General features: G+C 36.8%; 4 protein-coding genes across 7 annotated transcripts; 3 read left to right on the forward strand and 1 right to left on the reverse strand.

The window, feature by feature from the left end:
- Nucleotides 1-138: 138 nt before the first annotated feature.
- Nucleotides 139-6,341, forward strand: LOC148173018 (guanine nucleotide-binding protein G(q) subunit alpha). 4 transcript variants are annotated; one of them, XM_088038360.1, is made up of 9 exons: nt 139-262; nt 1,680-1,864; nt 2,280-2,434; nt 2,795-2,923; nt 3,104-3,232; nt 4,321-4,450; nt 4,501-4,654; nt 4,947-5,054; nt 5,539-6,341. In XM_088038360.1, exons 1-9 carry the CDS (start codon nt 139-141, stop codon nt 5,619-5,621), a joined length of 1,197 nt encoding a protein of 398 aa, XP_087894486.1. In that variant the 3' UTR covers nt 5,622-6,341. The 4 variants fall into 4 exon arrangements, with proteins under 4 accessions (XP_087894486.1, XP_087894484.1, XP_087894485.1 ...); XM_088038358.1 differs by lacking the exons at nt 2,795-2,923; nt 4,947-5,054 and adding exons at nt 4,715-4,822; nt 5,208-5,335 and having other exon boundaries at nt 5,539-5,629; XM_088038359.1 differs by lacking the exon at nt 3,104-3,232.
- Nucleotides 6,342-6,586: 245 nt separating this feature from the next.
- Nucleotides 6,587-8,769, forward strand: Bx42 (Puff-specific protein Bx42). Its single transcript, XM_088038273.1, has 4 exons — nt 6,587-6,904; nt 6,954-7,114; nt 7,194-8,445; nt 8,493-8,769. Exons 1-4 carry the CDS (start codon nt 6,891-6,893, stop codon nt 8,677-8,679), a joined length of 1,614 nt encoding a protein of 537 aa, XP_087894399.1. The 5' UTR covers nt 6,587-6,890; the 3' UTR covers nt 8,680-8,769.
- Nucleotides 8,684-11,913, reverse strand: LOC148173020 (ATP-binding cassette sub-family F member 1). Its single transcript, XM_088038272.1, has 11 exons — nt 11,525-11,913; nt 11,373-11,474; nt 10,743-11,328; nt 10,378-10,696; nt 10,183-10,322; nt 9,893-10,130; nt 9,671-9,845; nt 9,439-9,617; nt 9,156-9,389; nt 9,001-9,110; nt 8,684-8,953 (listed from the first exon to the last, which is right to left on the reverse strand). Exons 1-11 carry the CDS (start codon nt 11,772-11,774, stop codon nt 8,803-8,805), a joined length of 2,484 nt encoding a protein of 827 aa, XP_087894398.1. The 5' UTR covers nt 11,775-11,913; the 3' UTR covers nt 8,684-8,802.
- On the forward strand, nt 11,914-13,996 carry LOC148173021 (protein NEDD1-like). Its single transcript, XM_088038274.1, has 2 exons — nt 11,914-12,074; nt 12,348-13,996. Exon 2 carries the CDS (start codon nt 12,350-12,352, stop codon nt 13,940-13,942), a length of 1,593 nt encoding a protein of 530 aa, XP_087894400.1. The 5' UTR covers nt 11,914-12,074; nt 12,348-12,349; the 3' UTR covers nt 13,943-13,996.
- The last annotated feature ends 76 nt before the right edge of the window (nt 13,997-14,072 follow it).

A 14,072-nucleotide genomic window follows, 5' to 3' on the forward strand; every position in this document is an offset into this window, starting at 1 on the left:
TAAGAGCATGCCGGCGGACAGACCCAAGCACCACACCCAGCCAACTGCGATGGTCGCCGCTCGAGGAAGTATCGGTCTGTAGGTGTGTTTTGGTCTAGTCGGCGTGGATGGTAGCTAAGGGGGCCCATCACCAAGAGCATGACCATGCAGTGCTGCCAATCTGATGAGGCTCGGGAACAGAAGCGCATTAATGCCGAAATCGAAAAACAGCTACGTCGAGATAAGCGCGATGCGAGGCGAGAACTCAAGCTTTTGCTTCTTGGTGAGTGATCAAAAATCATAACATGTTTGTAGCCCCAAGACCGTAAACTCTAAAGACTGATGTTTATCTACATATAACACATAGCTACCGCCTCATAACCATCTCGCTCACGAGTGTGAGATAACTTGTCAAATATCACGCTTGATAAAAAACAATATTGGACTCATACCATGAACCCCAAACTGTCAATGACGACACCTTTTCTCAAATTATTCCATAAAGAATTTCCATACTCAAACCTTTGTTGTAAAGTGTACTCGTTAAATATTATGTTTTAGATAAAAACATCATAACGTCCACACAATACAGCTCTTCCAAATCTACCATTACCGTAACACCACTGTCAATTTGACGCTTCCTGTCACACATGACCACCCACTTTTTTCCAAATTATTCTCAAGAATGCAGACACTTTACACTTTGTTGTTTAAACACTCAACGTGTAAATTATTGGAAACTAAATATTTGACGCTGATCTAAGAAACAGCCCCCATAAATTACGTAGCAACACATACTTCCATCGGGTGCATTGTGTTGCTGAATTAATTTTATTATGAGGATAAAAATACCACGTTGCCCACGCCACATAAACACAAGCTTTTGGCCTTTACATTTTTCATCCGCAATTATCCAGTTGGTATACATTTTTTACACACATTCCCCGTTCATTGCTTATAAGTGATTTTTAATTTGCGCTCAAGTTTATGTCTGACCATTTTCCTATTTATAAGTTTGTGAAAGTAATTTCGAAGCCGAACCAAAACGAATACTCAAATTAAGTTCAGGTTTAGTTATCTTGTCTAATATTTATCTTATTGTGTTTTTTAAGACTACAAAAATTATTCTTTCCACGTAATTATAATTTAATAATTTGATTAGTTTGATTGAGTGGTAACACAAATGTTAACTCGAATTGCTCATTTTACTGTTACAGGGTCGTAATTTTGTATTTAGGGCACATCTACTTCTGGAATTCTGGAGTTTATACACTACTTGAAAAAAGTAAAAATAAATAGTATTTAAATTTTGCTTTAATGTAGCCGTTACGCTGCTAAATTTAATTTTTGGTACATTCTTCATTAACATGTAAATACCGATATTGACTTGACCCATTTCCACAAAAATAAGAATTGAATACGTGTTCATAAAAACAACGTATCGTCGACAATATTTGCTAACTGCATTTCTGCTTTATGTTGTAGGAGGAAAGACGATAAACTTTGACATGAACTTCAAATTTGATTATTCGTAGCGGCCTTGAGCACTTGGTAAAATGGTCAATTCTAAATTTAATGTGTGAGGTATTGTTTGATACGAAAAAAAAACAGGTCACTTCTTGGAATCTTGCAATCTAATGTCGATAAAAATCATACGTGAAGTTTGCTAAACTTATGACTCATTTCTTGTTTCGTTGCAGGCACTGGAGAATCTGGCAAATCCACATTTATTAAGCAAATGCGAATCATTCATGGTGCTGGATACTCCGACGAAGATAAACGAGGTTTTATCAAATTGGTGTACCAAAACATCTTTATGGCCATGCAGAGCATGATCAAAGCCATGGATTTGTTAAAAATTCAATATGCCGAGTCTTCCAGTCCGGTAAGGGCATGATGTCTTTTAGACCAGTAGACTATTACCACTAATTCATATTAAAACTATACGATATAACAATCGCGTGGATGTAATTTTCTACTCTTGCTTATTTAAGGTTTAATATTAATCTCAAGACTCTTGAATATTCTCCATCTATTTATTAAAGTTATGTAACTAAGGTCATTTAGTTTAGCTTAATAAGTGCTTTTTGTATAATGTGGTATCTATCATGTAACTTATCAGAACTAAGTAATGAATTGTTTTTTATTTATATTTTAATATAATTAGTGGAAATGGTCTTTTGATATCACGATGTTTTTGAATGAGGAGTGGCAATGGACATTTGACAATATTGTTAATTGCTAAACCACAAGCTCTTTAAATTTTTTAAGACGTACTAAAAATGTGATTTTTGTTGCAGGCAAAAGCCGAATTAATAAAGGAGATCGACTATGAAACCGTCACCACTTTCGAGAGTCCCTATGTAGATGCAATTAAGGATTTATGGAAAGACGCCGGAATTCAAGAATGTTACGATCGGCGCAGAGAATACCAACTTACGGACTCTGCAAAATAGTAAGTTTCTTAATTATATACATGAGATTATTTTTACCATATTCACGAACGCTGTCCTTCATAACTGCAGTCAAGTATTACAAAATTAACGATGGTTGTGGAGTGTAGTGTTCCTTGTAGATTCAGTCGCAACATTCATAAAGAATTACGTCGTTCGTGTACTAAATCACCGCGTTTCGTTCGTCCGTCGTGTACATATAGTCGGGTGTAGAAAAAACTCGAATTGTATGACGTAGAATTCGTTCGCTGAGTAGTCATACAATTCCTGATCCAAAAACCGTTTCCAAAAAGTGTCCATATTCCGCGCCCCGTTGTCCGAATATCCATTTTTGTTGGATGTAAACGGAATATGCGTTCCAGCTACTTGATGGAGATAGACCGGGTGGCGGCGCCAGACTACCTGCCAACAGAGCAGGACATCTTACGTGTGCGAGTGCCCACCACAGGCATCATAGAATACCCATTCGATCTGGACGAGATCAGGTTTAGGTACGGTCGGCATGAATTTGTCGCGCCTTTTCTAACACTGGTGTGTGCCACGTCTTTTTTTTGTAGCACGGCGTTTAATTAATAGCGGGAGAGCACTCACACGTTCACTTGTGTAATTTACATTAGCTGGTCTGTGTCTTTGTTGTTTGGCTGCATGTTGCATGCTTATGTTGGTTGCAGCTATCTTAGCGACCTGGAGCGAATAAGAGCTCCTGACTATCTGCCCACCGAACAGGACATCCTCAGGGCTAGAGCGCCTACGACGGGCATCATAGAATATCCTTTTGATCTCGACTCCATAATCTTTAGGTATGAGTTGCACATTGATTCCTTCCTACAGTTGCTAGTTCACAATTTCATTCGGTACGACACCACATTTATCAAAAGGTTCAGTATACTTCTTTATTTCGATAAGTTACATTTTTGCTGAACGATTTTATCAGCAACGATTGCGTTTTGGTGTTTTATTCAATTTTTGTTTCACCTCGACATCATTTATATAAATCTGGTTGGCAAAAAGATTAACAAAAACCGCTTTTTTGAAAATTACACTCTGTTTTAAATCAATGTTAGCATTCATTTGATAAAGATGTTATGATTTTATTTGGTTGTAACAAATATTCAACATTTCCACTGTAAAGTGTCATTATCAAGTGTTTTGTAAATATTTATTCGCGTATTTGTTTTGGACATATAAATTTGCACAGGTCTTTTTTATTCTAAGATCTCGATTTTAAAACACTTAATTCGCATTGTTTTATATAAAAATGTTGGTTTCTAAAATATAATCAGCAAAAGGTTTTTTTTTAATAACTAAAACTGAAACTACAGTGTATAACTATAATTCAAAAAACTTTTAACAATTTACGCAAGAGTACTTGTGATTCAGGTTGTCGGAACAATCAGATTTATAAAATTGTGTGAAATTTTGCTGTACTAATCGAAAATGAAATTTGTAGGTGAAACAGAAAATTTTTTTTAGTTAGTCGGTCACAAAACCTTAAAACGAAATGCCAAAAAAATCAGGTAAAAGTTGTGTTGTTTTATTTATTAATTTACTATTATTTAATAGCTTTTGTAGAAGCACTAACGCGTTTAAAAGCAATTGGCTTTATTTTATTTTTAATGTCTACTTTGTAGTGTTTACCAAGCGTGTTGCATGAATAAAGAAGTATTATAAAATAAATTAATGATTTTAAAGCTTGCAACTTGTAGTTTAACGTTTGTTGACTAACCTGAAGTTTAAGTTCACGTCTTGACTACAGAACGTGGATTTTAACTTTGTAATAGAAGAATTTTAGTTTGTATTTTTGGAAATTTTATTTACCTATAAAAAACGGTTTTGTTGATTGTTTTACTGGTTATCTCATGTCCTAATTTGCAATTAATTTTTACAGAATGGTAGATGTTGGTGGACAAAGGTCTGAAAGAAGAAAGTGGATTCACTGTTTCGAAAATGTAACATCTATCATATTTCTAGTAGCTTTAAGTGAATACGACCAGATTCTTTTCGAATCCGAAAATGAGGTAAGTGTGAAGTTACTGCACAGAAATTTAAATAACACGTCTTTTTATAGAATCGTATGGAAGAATCTAAAGCACTCTTCAAAACCATCATAACATACCCGTGGTTTCAACATTCGTCGGTGATTTTGTTTTTAAATAAGAAAGATTTGTTGGAAGAGAAAATCATGTATTCACATCTTGTAGATTATTTTCCAGAATATGATGGTAAGTGATTTTTGTTTTTGATAATGTGTTGTACGAAATGTCATCAATTTTCCTACCAAGGAGCAAAGCAGGATCATATCGGCGCGAGAGAATATATTTTGAAAGTCTATTTGAGAGAAAATCCTGATCCTGAACGCAGTTGTTATTCACATTTTACAACAGCAACAGGTTCAATGCAATTTGCCTTTGCTAGATTCGCAGTAGATACCTAATTGTAGACAATGAAAATCGTACTGTTTTTTAACTACTTCCGCAGATATTGTAGTAGCAATGCTAATTATGTTTTAATTAGGCCTCCAACGAGATGCGATTGCAGCTAGGGAATTTATTCTCAGGATGTTTGTAGACCTGAATCCAGACAGTGAAAAAATCATATACTCACACTTTACATGTGCTACAGGTATTTTTAGTTTATGAATCAACAGCTTCCGCTTACTAACTTTGCCCTAAAAAAGTTTTCCTTTTACTTATTGATGTGTTCATATTTCAAATGGTTTTTTTGTGCATGCTTTCATGTGGAATGGACTTTCTTTTCTTTTTGTTGTCAAATCAGATACGGAGAATATTAAACTTGTGTTCTGTGCTGTTAAAGATACGATTATGCAGTCGGCACTGAAAGAGTTTAATTTAGCTTAAGTTTTGCATGGACGTAGAGGAAGGGGACTTGAATGTTCGCATAAGGTGATGGAAATAATTTTGTATTTTAGAGTGACTGTCTATTTCTTGCAACTTCCATTGTTAAAAAAAATGTAAATAAATCTTGTAGATCAGTTTAACAACCTTCATGTAATAACTTGAGTTTTATTGTTCTGGTATGACTGTGATTGCTTGCATGAAATAAAGAAAATTTATTGAACTTTTTGTGATGTAATGTCATTTTTCAGATACTGAGAATATAAAGTTTGTATTTGCGGCTGTAAAAGATACGATACTACAGTCTAATCTCCGCGAGTACAATTTGGTTTAGGAGAAAGATACGATTGTGATACAAGTATGGATCACATCAAGAATAAACCAAGGACCCCAATTGTGATGTTATTCTAATTTACTGTCGATTAAATTTATTTGTGTCCAAGTGTGCGCTTAGCTTAGTGGCTGCGTTGGAGTAAATCTAGTGCCATTTTACTAGTATGGTGTCCCTCGATGGATTAAAGCCAAAGTGTTTTTTTAACAGAGTGCGAAAGCATTATGACTATGATTCATTATTATAAATAGTATTGTTATATATAATATATTAAATTAATGTAGAAATAGAATGTAAGACACTAAACTTTTCCCATATTTGCAAATATTTTGAATACGTGCAGTTCATAAGAAGGCGTCATAGCAGTTACATTCATAGATCAAAAGCTTTTATTTGCATGAGTGTCGTCTCTCAGTCAGATTCATAATTATGTACACATTATTTGACTGAACTGACGACATTACGTAATTCAAGACTGCCAGTGTCTATGAAACCTATTTGCAGCAAGAGGGATGTATTCGGAAAACGATTAACTGGATATAAACTGTTAGTGGGCTTTCTTTGCGTATTGTTCCGTTAACTTAACTATACTAATGGCAAATTTATAAACATATTATAGGAGCTTGGTTTTATGTGGGTAAATGAGCGAATGATTGATGAATGTTTGTGGCAATAGTAAATTTGTAAATCATTTCTTGTCAAAAGTATAGATTTTTTCTGAAATGTCTTTTTTATCTACCACACCTTTACCCTTTTCCTTTTAAATCAAGTACCCAGATACAAAAAAAAAACAAAGGACGCTCTGGAGGAACCACTTTTATGTTTTACTAAGATGTTCAATCATGAATTAACTAAAATTTTAACAAATACTTCCTCAAAGTTAAAATGGAAATTCAAGTTTTTGCTGGCAACAATTTAGAAGTGTAGTTACCACAAATAGTGACATCTTAAACACATCGAGCACCGTCATTTCTCCGCCATTTTGCTGTCATCTGTCATTTTAATGTCAACAGCGGAATTATTGGGAGTGCGTTTCGTTTATTTGCTAAATTTAATCCCTATTTTCTAACGAGTTCGGTAAAATAATGTTTCTTGAACAAATAGTGTTGGTACAGTGTTAATTTGGGACAAGAAGAACACTGAATTTAGTCCTTTATAACCTAGCACCTTGCAACGCAAACATTGTGAAAGACGCCAGTTGTGTTCTATTTAATTAATTAATTAGAAATATATACCTAAAAACCGGATTTTTACATTTTCATTTGGAGCAAAATGGAACTATCCAGGTAACCTAACTTGTTTTGAAGGTTTTTTTTACTAACTCCTTATGTTTAGCATTCTACCAGCCCCCATACAGCCAGTGTGGGATCGTGATGATGAACGTCGACAACAGAGCTCAAATCAACGCTCTACCGCTGTAGTAACAGCACAAAGCATTGCACCCCCATATGGTCAAAGAAGGGGTTGGGTGCCAAGAGTGCACACAGATTATGGAGGTAATTCACAATTCATTTCCTTTCAAGTTTTGTAATCTCACCGAATTTTGCTAAACTTTGTTTTTACACCCTCTTTAAGATGGTGGCGCGTTCCCTGAAATCCACGTGGCTCAATACCCCCTGGATATGGGTCGAAAAGGCAAAGAATCCACATCAAATGCCTTGGCAGTCCAGTTGGACGCCGAAGGCAAAGTAAAATACGACGTTATAGCCAGACAAGGTCATGGAAAAGATAAGATAGTTTATTCAAAGCTATCAGATCTTTTACCAGTAGAAGTAACAAGTGAAAATGATCCTAGTTTGGAGAAACCAAGCCTGGACGAAATTGAAGACATTACTGAGAAAACTCGTGCAGCGTTGCAACGAATTACAAATTCAAAAATTGCTGCTGCTATGCCAGTCCGTTGTGCAGAACGACAAGGCCCTGCTGAATTCATACGATACACGCCCTCGCAACAAGGAGCGGCGTTTAATTCTGGGGCGAAACAACGTGTTATTCGCTTGGTAGAGGCACAAGTGGATCCAATGGAACCACCAAGGTTTAAAATTAATAAGAAGATTCCTCGAGGGCCGCCGTCTCCTCCAGCTCCAGTCTTGCATAGTCCGACTCGTCGAGTTACTGTCAAGGAGCAAAAAGAGTGGAAGATTCCTCCCTGCATATCCAATTGGAAGAACGCGAAAGGTTACACTGTTCCGTTGGATAAGCGTCTAGCTGCTGATGGTAGAGGTCTTCAACAGTTGCATATTAATGAGAACTTTGCCAAGTTAGCTGAAGCGTTGTATATCGCGGATCGTAAAGCGAGAGAAGCTGTTGAAACGCGTGCTCAACTTGAGAAGAAGTTAGCTCAGAAAGAAAAAGAACAAAAAGAGGAGCATCTCCGACAGCTGGCTCAGAAAGCTCGCGATGAGCGCGCTGGAATTAAAGTTGGAGTCTCTGGAGCCGATCCGAAAATAACAGACGATGAGGAAAGAGAACGCGAATTGTTGAGACAAGATCGACACAAAGAAAGAGCAAGAGAAAGGAATTTAGCGAGAGCCGCTCCCGATAAGCGATCCAAACTGAAAAGAGAACGCGAAAGAGATATTTCTGAACAGATCGCTCTTGGGATGCCCGCACGGGGCGTCTCCTCTAATGAAGTTCAGTTTGACCAAAGATTATTTGGACAAGCTCAAGGTTTGGGCCATGGCTACGCCGACGATGAGGCGTACAACGTCTATGATAAACCCTGGAGAGAAGGGGGATCAATGGCGAATCATTTGTACAGACCAAGCAAGAATGTTGACAAAGATGTGTATGGTGAAGATCTGGATAAAATTGTTAAGACAAACAGGTAATGAAGGTGATGATCTTGATAGTTTGATTAATTTTGTCTTGTAGATTTGTGCCAGACAAGGAGTTCAGTGGAACCGATCGTTCTGGAGGTGCCCGTTCTGGTCCAGTGCAATTTGAAAAGGAGGAAGATCCATTTGGTCTTGATCAGTTCTTGAGTCAAGCTAAACGTGCTAGTAAGCGCAAGGAACCGGAAAGGAGAGATGATCGTGACAAGAGGAAGAGACGAGATTAAAATCTCAAGTTGATTTTTTTTATTTGTAAAATTGGTTTTAGATCAAATACGGTATATACTGGTACAAATAAAATTCATAATAGCTTAAAATTGAAGCACCTAATTGAATCCTATCTCCAAAACTTATTGAGCGATTGCTGCATTAGCCGCAATACTGGGACTGTTTATGCTTTCGCCTAAGCTTTCCAAAAGTTCTTTCCTATAGTCGTCAAAGTCGCCATCTAATTCGTTTATGGTTTGGTCTTCTATGACGTACAAAGCGCAGTCAGTTTCCCTGGAATTTTTTTTTAGTTTTTTTGTTATTTGAAACAGTTTATATACCTAATAAGACGTTCGTCGTGACTGACTATAATAACACCGCCGCTGTATTCGTTCATTGCTTCAGCTAACGCGTCGATCGATTCTATGTCCAAATTGTTTGTAGGTTCATCCTACAATTTCAAATTATTTCCGGAACTGGTCATGTTTCAACCTACCAAAATGAGTACGTCAGGAGCATTAAGGCACAATTCGGCCAAAGCAACTCGCGCTTTTTGCCCACCAGACAAATCCATCATTTTAATTGTATGGGCATGACTAGCAAGCCCAAAAGTGCCCAATTGTTTCCTGGCTTTTTCATACGGAAGATCAAACAACCTCATAAGATATTCAGACGGGGTTTCTTCAGCTGTCAGATGTTCTCCTGAATGCTGATCAAACCTTCCAATTCTCTGAAACATTGAGGGTAATTTTTGTAAATTTTCAATTGAAGTTTCTTACAAGTCTATGATTTTTCCTAACTTCTCCCTTGTCTGGTGATATATCACCAGTGAGTAATTTTAAGAATGTTGATTTTCCTACTCCGTTAGGACCAACAATTGCGACTCTACTGCTCATATCAATACCAAAATCTGTATTAACGAATAGTGGCTTTTGGCCGGGATACGCGAAGGAGACGCCTGAAATAAATCATGATAGTTTTGCTAAACTGCTACACATATTTAAGTCTTACCGTGCAACCCCAAAATTGGAGGCTGCAATGGTGGAGGTTCTGGAAATGAAAACTTAACGAAATATTCTTTAGGTTTTTGGAGGAGTTCGGCAGGGGCAGTGTCTTCTTCCTGTTTCTGTATTTTCGATCTATTCTTTTCTTGTTTTCTAGTTAATGCTTCTTTTTGTTTCTTTTCCTGCAGCCAAAACATAGTAAACGCAATTACGAAAAGACCAAACTTACAGCTTGTTTCTTAGAAGAACCATGAGCTTTTAACTCTTTCAATCTTCTCTCTTGCTTCTCATATTCCTTGATCATTTCTTTACGTTTTTGATGGTACATTTTCTTGAACATTGAATAATTCCCTTTATAATAGTACAATTTCTGATTATCCAGATGAATAATCTCATTACAAACATTATCAAGGAAAGACTGGTCGTGGGATACTATCAATAATGTTTTTTTCCATACTTGTAAATAACTAAAATTTCCAGAATTAAAACCTACTGAAGCTACCAGTCTTTATAACTTACTTATCTAACCAAATTACAGCGTTTAGATCCAAATGATTGGTAGGTTCATCAAGAAGTAGTAGGGTGGGCTCCATATAAAGAGCCCTAGCTAGAGACACTCTCATTCTCCATCCACCAGAAAAGTTTTTAGTTGCTCTATCCTATTAAGAAACGTCAATATTAACAAATTACGATATGTCTGTATTATTCATTTACCTGCATTTCTTTAGTGAAGCCTAAACCAGCCAAGATGCGCCTAGCTCTTGGTTCTGCAGAATCAGCACCAATTGCTTTGAGCTCAGCGTAAACTTCATTCAGCCTGTCTTGTACTGATAAATCACCAGTGTTGAAAGCATCCTCTAATTTTTTACATTCATCCAAGAGTTCAGTACGTTTAACGTCAGATTTTAACACTGACTCTACTGCTGAGAAATCATCAGCAACAACTTCTTGTTCACAGTATAGAATATCGATATTTGGTGGTATGGCAAAAGCTCGTTGAGCAATGTGACGCAAAAGAGTTGTTTTACCATGTCTGAAATAATTGATAAATATCATGATTGTGGAATAGTAATACATACCCATTGGGTCCAACTAGACCATAGTGACGTCCTTGTGCTATCAACAAATTTGCGTTCACAAAAAGGTCTTTTCCTTTGGCAGAAATGCCAAAATTTTCTATTTTTATGTCTACAGCATTTTCTAAATGAGCCAACTGACCCGCAGTTTTTTGTGATTGAGAAACGGTGAAATTGCTATCTAAGTCAGAATGACCCTGACCTCCTTTTTTCAGCATAGTTTCCATTTGTTTCTCATATTCTTGTTGTTTCTTTAGTTTCTTCTTCTCTTTGTGTGTCAGTTTTTTCTCTTCAGGTTCCTGTTTAGTTTCATCTTCATTAATTTTAACTTCTGCCATTTTTATTACAATTTCTGGACTCGCACCCTCTGGGCTAGCTATGGGCACCACTTTTTGCTCATGCTCAATATTAGTTGGTTCTTCTTCAGACTCTTCTGGATCAACTTCAATTTCATCATCACTTTCATCCTTTTTCTTTTTTTGTTTCTTTTTATTTTTCTTCACTGGTTGAGGTTCTTCTTCTTCAGCATCAGAGATGTGTAGTTCAACGCTATCTTTATCAGACCAATCATCATTCTTGTTGCTTTTACCTAAATAAAATTCTAAGAAAAAGTTGTTTAAAGGGTAAACACACCTTTTTTTCCTCCTTTCTTTTTCTGGGAAGACTCTAATTTTGGTTCAGGTGCAATTTCTTCACCTTCGCTGTCTGAAGCGTCCTGCTCTTTCTTTTTAGACTCTAAAAATGTAAGATTTAATAGTGAACGACAACATATGTGACACTCTTACTCTTCTTTGCACTTTTCTTGGCCACTGGCTGAATTTCGTCATCGGCATTATCAAGCAAAGACACAGCTTTCGAATCATCATCATCACTCCATTCGTCTTTTTTGCCCTTTTTCCCTTTTTTAGCGGATTTGCTCTTGGCAGATTTTGAGGTTATATCGTTTTTTTCGGCGTTGGCTTTCGTAATTGCTACTTCATTATCGTTGTCATCTTCAAGGTTCACATTCTTTTTATTTCCACGTTTTTTAGACATTTTTAATCCGCTCTGGTTAAGACAATTTTAAAAGAATTTGAATTTAACACACGTGAAAGTGACACCGATTTTTCACAGCTGTCAATTTTGACGTTTTGTGACGGAAACGTCAAAGACGGTAACTAGAGTTTTGTACCCACCAGTAGATGTGGCTAAAATCGCCTACTTTTTTACAGATTTAAACAAGAATCAGTTGAAATCAGTGCGAGAAAATTTTAACTTTTAAACTATTATTTAACACGTAAGAAGTATTTTCTGCTGTTGCACGTGTGTTTCAATAAGATTGAACTGTGTTTAGAGGTTAGTGTACTTTTACCTTATCCTGTATCTTGAAATTAACAGATTTTCATTGAATTCAGCCGTTAATACTTGAAACTCATTTTTACCCCAATGCCCATAAAATGCATGAGCTTAATTATTTACTCTCAATGGGCAGAATTTTCGGTAAATCCAAAGCAAGTCATTTGCCGTTTTAAAAAAATATTTTTTGTTTTGAAAGCTGTCAATGTCAAGGTGACAGTTACTGTCCCTGTTTTTATTTGAATTCTGGCGCCAAATTATGTTTTTTTACAGAGATGTTTGTCTCCGCGTCAACAACTCTGAAGTTCCATGAGTTTCCTTCCGGAAATATTGTTCATCAATATCAGGCGAGCTCTAAAATCTCCGGCCCAATCCGCAGCGTTTCTTGGAGCAAAGATGGAAAGTGGCTGGTTTTTGTCCCTTATACTGGTCGCGCGGAAATCATCAGTGTAAAAGAAAAGCCTGACCTAATCCATACTATTCAGGTAGTTGAAGAACCATCGTGCGCGTCGTTTCAGAATACCACAAGAAAGAATATTGCTATTGGTACAAAGACAGGCGAAGTGTTAATTTATGACATCAAGGCAAAAAAGATAAAGAAAACCCTTCCAAAAGCTGCTTCTGTGATTACCAAGGTCGAATTTACAGCAAGGGATAGTCACGTTGTTGCGGCCTCCAAAGATGGAGAGGCTTTTATTTACAGTAACGTTCAGAATAACTTGTCTGGAAGCTTCAAGATTCCACGATCTCAAACGATAAGCGCGTTAAGAACAAATCCGCTCAAGAGGAATTACATTGTTGCAGGAAGCGACGAAGGAGTTGTCGCGGTTTGGGACATGCACAACAATAAACATAAGTTTTTTAATGGATCACATAAGGCCCCCATTACAGGAGTGGCGTTTTCACCAGTTAGTCCCAGCTTGGTGGTATCCACCGGTTTGGATCGCCAATTCTGCTTCCATGATATAGCAGCTGGGAAGTGCATTGGGAGTATTTTCGTAGAAAACAACATGACAGCGGTTGATTTTACTCCCGATGGAAAATACGTGATCATGGCATCGCAGAAAGGAAAACTTTACGTTTACGATGTGAAGAACACCCATCAACCCGTTTATACTTACGAAAGCCACGATGGTTGTATTGAACATTTGTCGTTTCGCAAATGTGAAAACCACGAGAATAGTTTTAGTTTCTCTTCCGACAGTATTAAAGTAGTTGATCAAGAAACCAACGGGGATCAATCTTTAGGGGTGAACATTGTAATGTCGCCTGATCCGGTAAATACTGTGCCTGGTTCCACCACCGCGGAAGATTCTTTCCTTGCGGCTATGGGCATCGATCGCAATAGCACATGTGGATCTATCACCAACCCATCAGAAAGCAGAGAAATATCACTACATAACACCCCACTAAACCCTTCAAAAATCCTACAGGAGAAAATTCAAAGTAGCGTTGAGGCTCCAGTCACATCGACTCCTGACCTCTGGAATCAGGGATCTGTTCCTTCACAGTCACCAATCAGTATTTTATATTCTGATACATCCGAAACAATTCGCCAGAATTTAGAACAGTCAGTGCGCACCGCGGTTAAGGAAGAAGTGAAAATTTTATTGGATGCATTTCTTCAGGATTTGAAAAATTATTTATGGGGACGGTTTTTCGAAATTAGAGGGATGATTTTGGATGTGTTGATGTTTTTAACGAAGAACTTTATGAAGACCGAAAATCATTTAAATAGTATACAAGTTGAGTTGGCGCAGACGCCACAAAATGATATTTCTGTGGAGGAAGAGAATTTTTTACTAAAACAGAAGATTCAAGAGCTGCAACATCAAATTGCCATATTGAAAATGAATGATCATCATTAATTGCTGTTGGTTTCTTATAATAATTAGTAAATATATTTTATGTACTTTGTATAAGTTTGTTTTTTGTGTTTGAAGGTTTTCTATCAATTATTTTCTGCCTGTTGGTGTAAAAATTTCAAGGAAAATGGTT

Source organism: Gnatocerus cornutus, chromosome 6, assembly GCF_029298725.1.
Source record: "Gnatocerus cornutus isolate USDA-ARS CGAHR chromosome 6, icGnaCorn1.1, whole genome shotgun sequence".
Lineage (NCBI taxonomy): Eukaryota > Metazoa > Arthropoda > Insecta > Coleoptera > Tenebrionidae > Gnatocerus > Gnatocerus cornutus.

Excerpts from the sequence above, each read along its gene's own strand:
- LOC148173020 (XM_088038272.1), bottom strand. The coding sequence starts at position 11,774 with ATGTCTAAAAAACGTGGAAATAAAAAGAATGTGAACCTTGAAGATGAC. Across the intron at positions 11,329-11,372 it reads AAAGAAAGGAGGAAAAAAAG|GTAAAAGCAACAAGAATGAT; the intron begins GTGTGTTTACCC and ends AATTTTATTTAG. Across the intron at positions 8,954-9,000 it reads CACGACGAACGTCTTATTAG|GGAAACTGACTGCGCTTTGT; the intron begins GTATATAAACTG and ends AAAAAATTCCAG.
- LOC148173021 (XM_088038274.1), top strand. The coding sequence starts at position 12,350 with ATGTTTGTCTCCGCGTCAACAACTCTGAAGTTCCATGAGTTTCCTTCC.
- Bx42 (XM_088038273.1), top strand. Across the intron at positions 7,115-7,193 it reads AGTGCACACAGATTATGGAG|ATGGTGGCGCGTTCCCTGAA; the intron begins GTAATTCACAAT and ends ACCCTCTTTAAG. Across the intron at positions 8,446-8,492 it reads AAAATTGTTAAGACAAACAG|ATTTGTGCCAGACAAGGAGT; the intron begins GTAATGAAGGTG and ends TTTGTCTTGTAG.
- LOC148173018 (XM_088038360.1), top strand. The coding sequence starts at position 139 with ATGACCATGCAGTGCTGCCAATCTGATGAGGCTCGGGAACAGAAGCGC. Across the intron at positions 2,435-2,794 it reads CTTACGGACTCTGCAAAATA|CTACTTGATGGAGATAGACC; the intron begins GTAAGTTTCTTA and ends TATGCGTTCCAG. Across the intron at positions 4,451-4,500 it reads TTTTCGAATCCGAAAATGAG|AATCGTATGGAAGAATCTAA; the intron begins GTAAGTGTGAAG and ends GTCTTTTTATAG.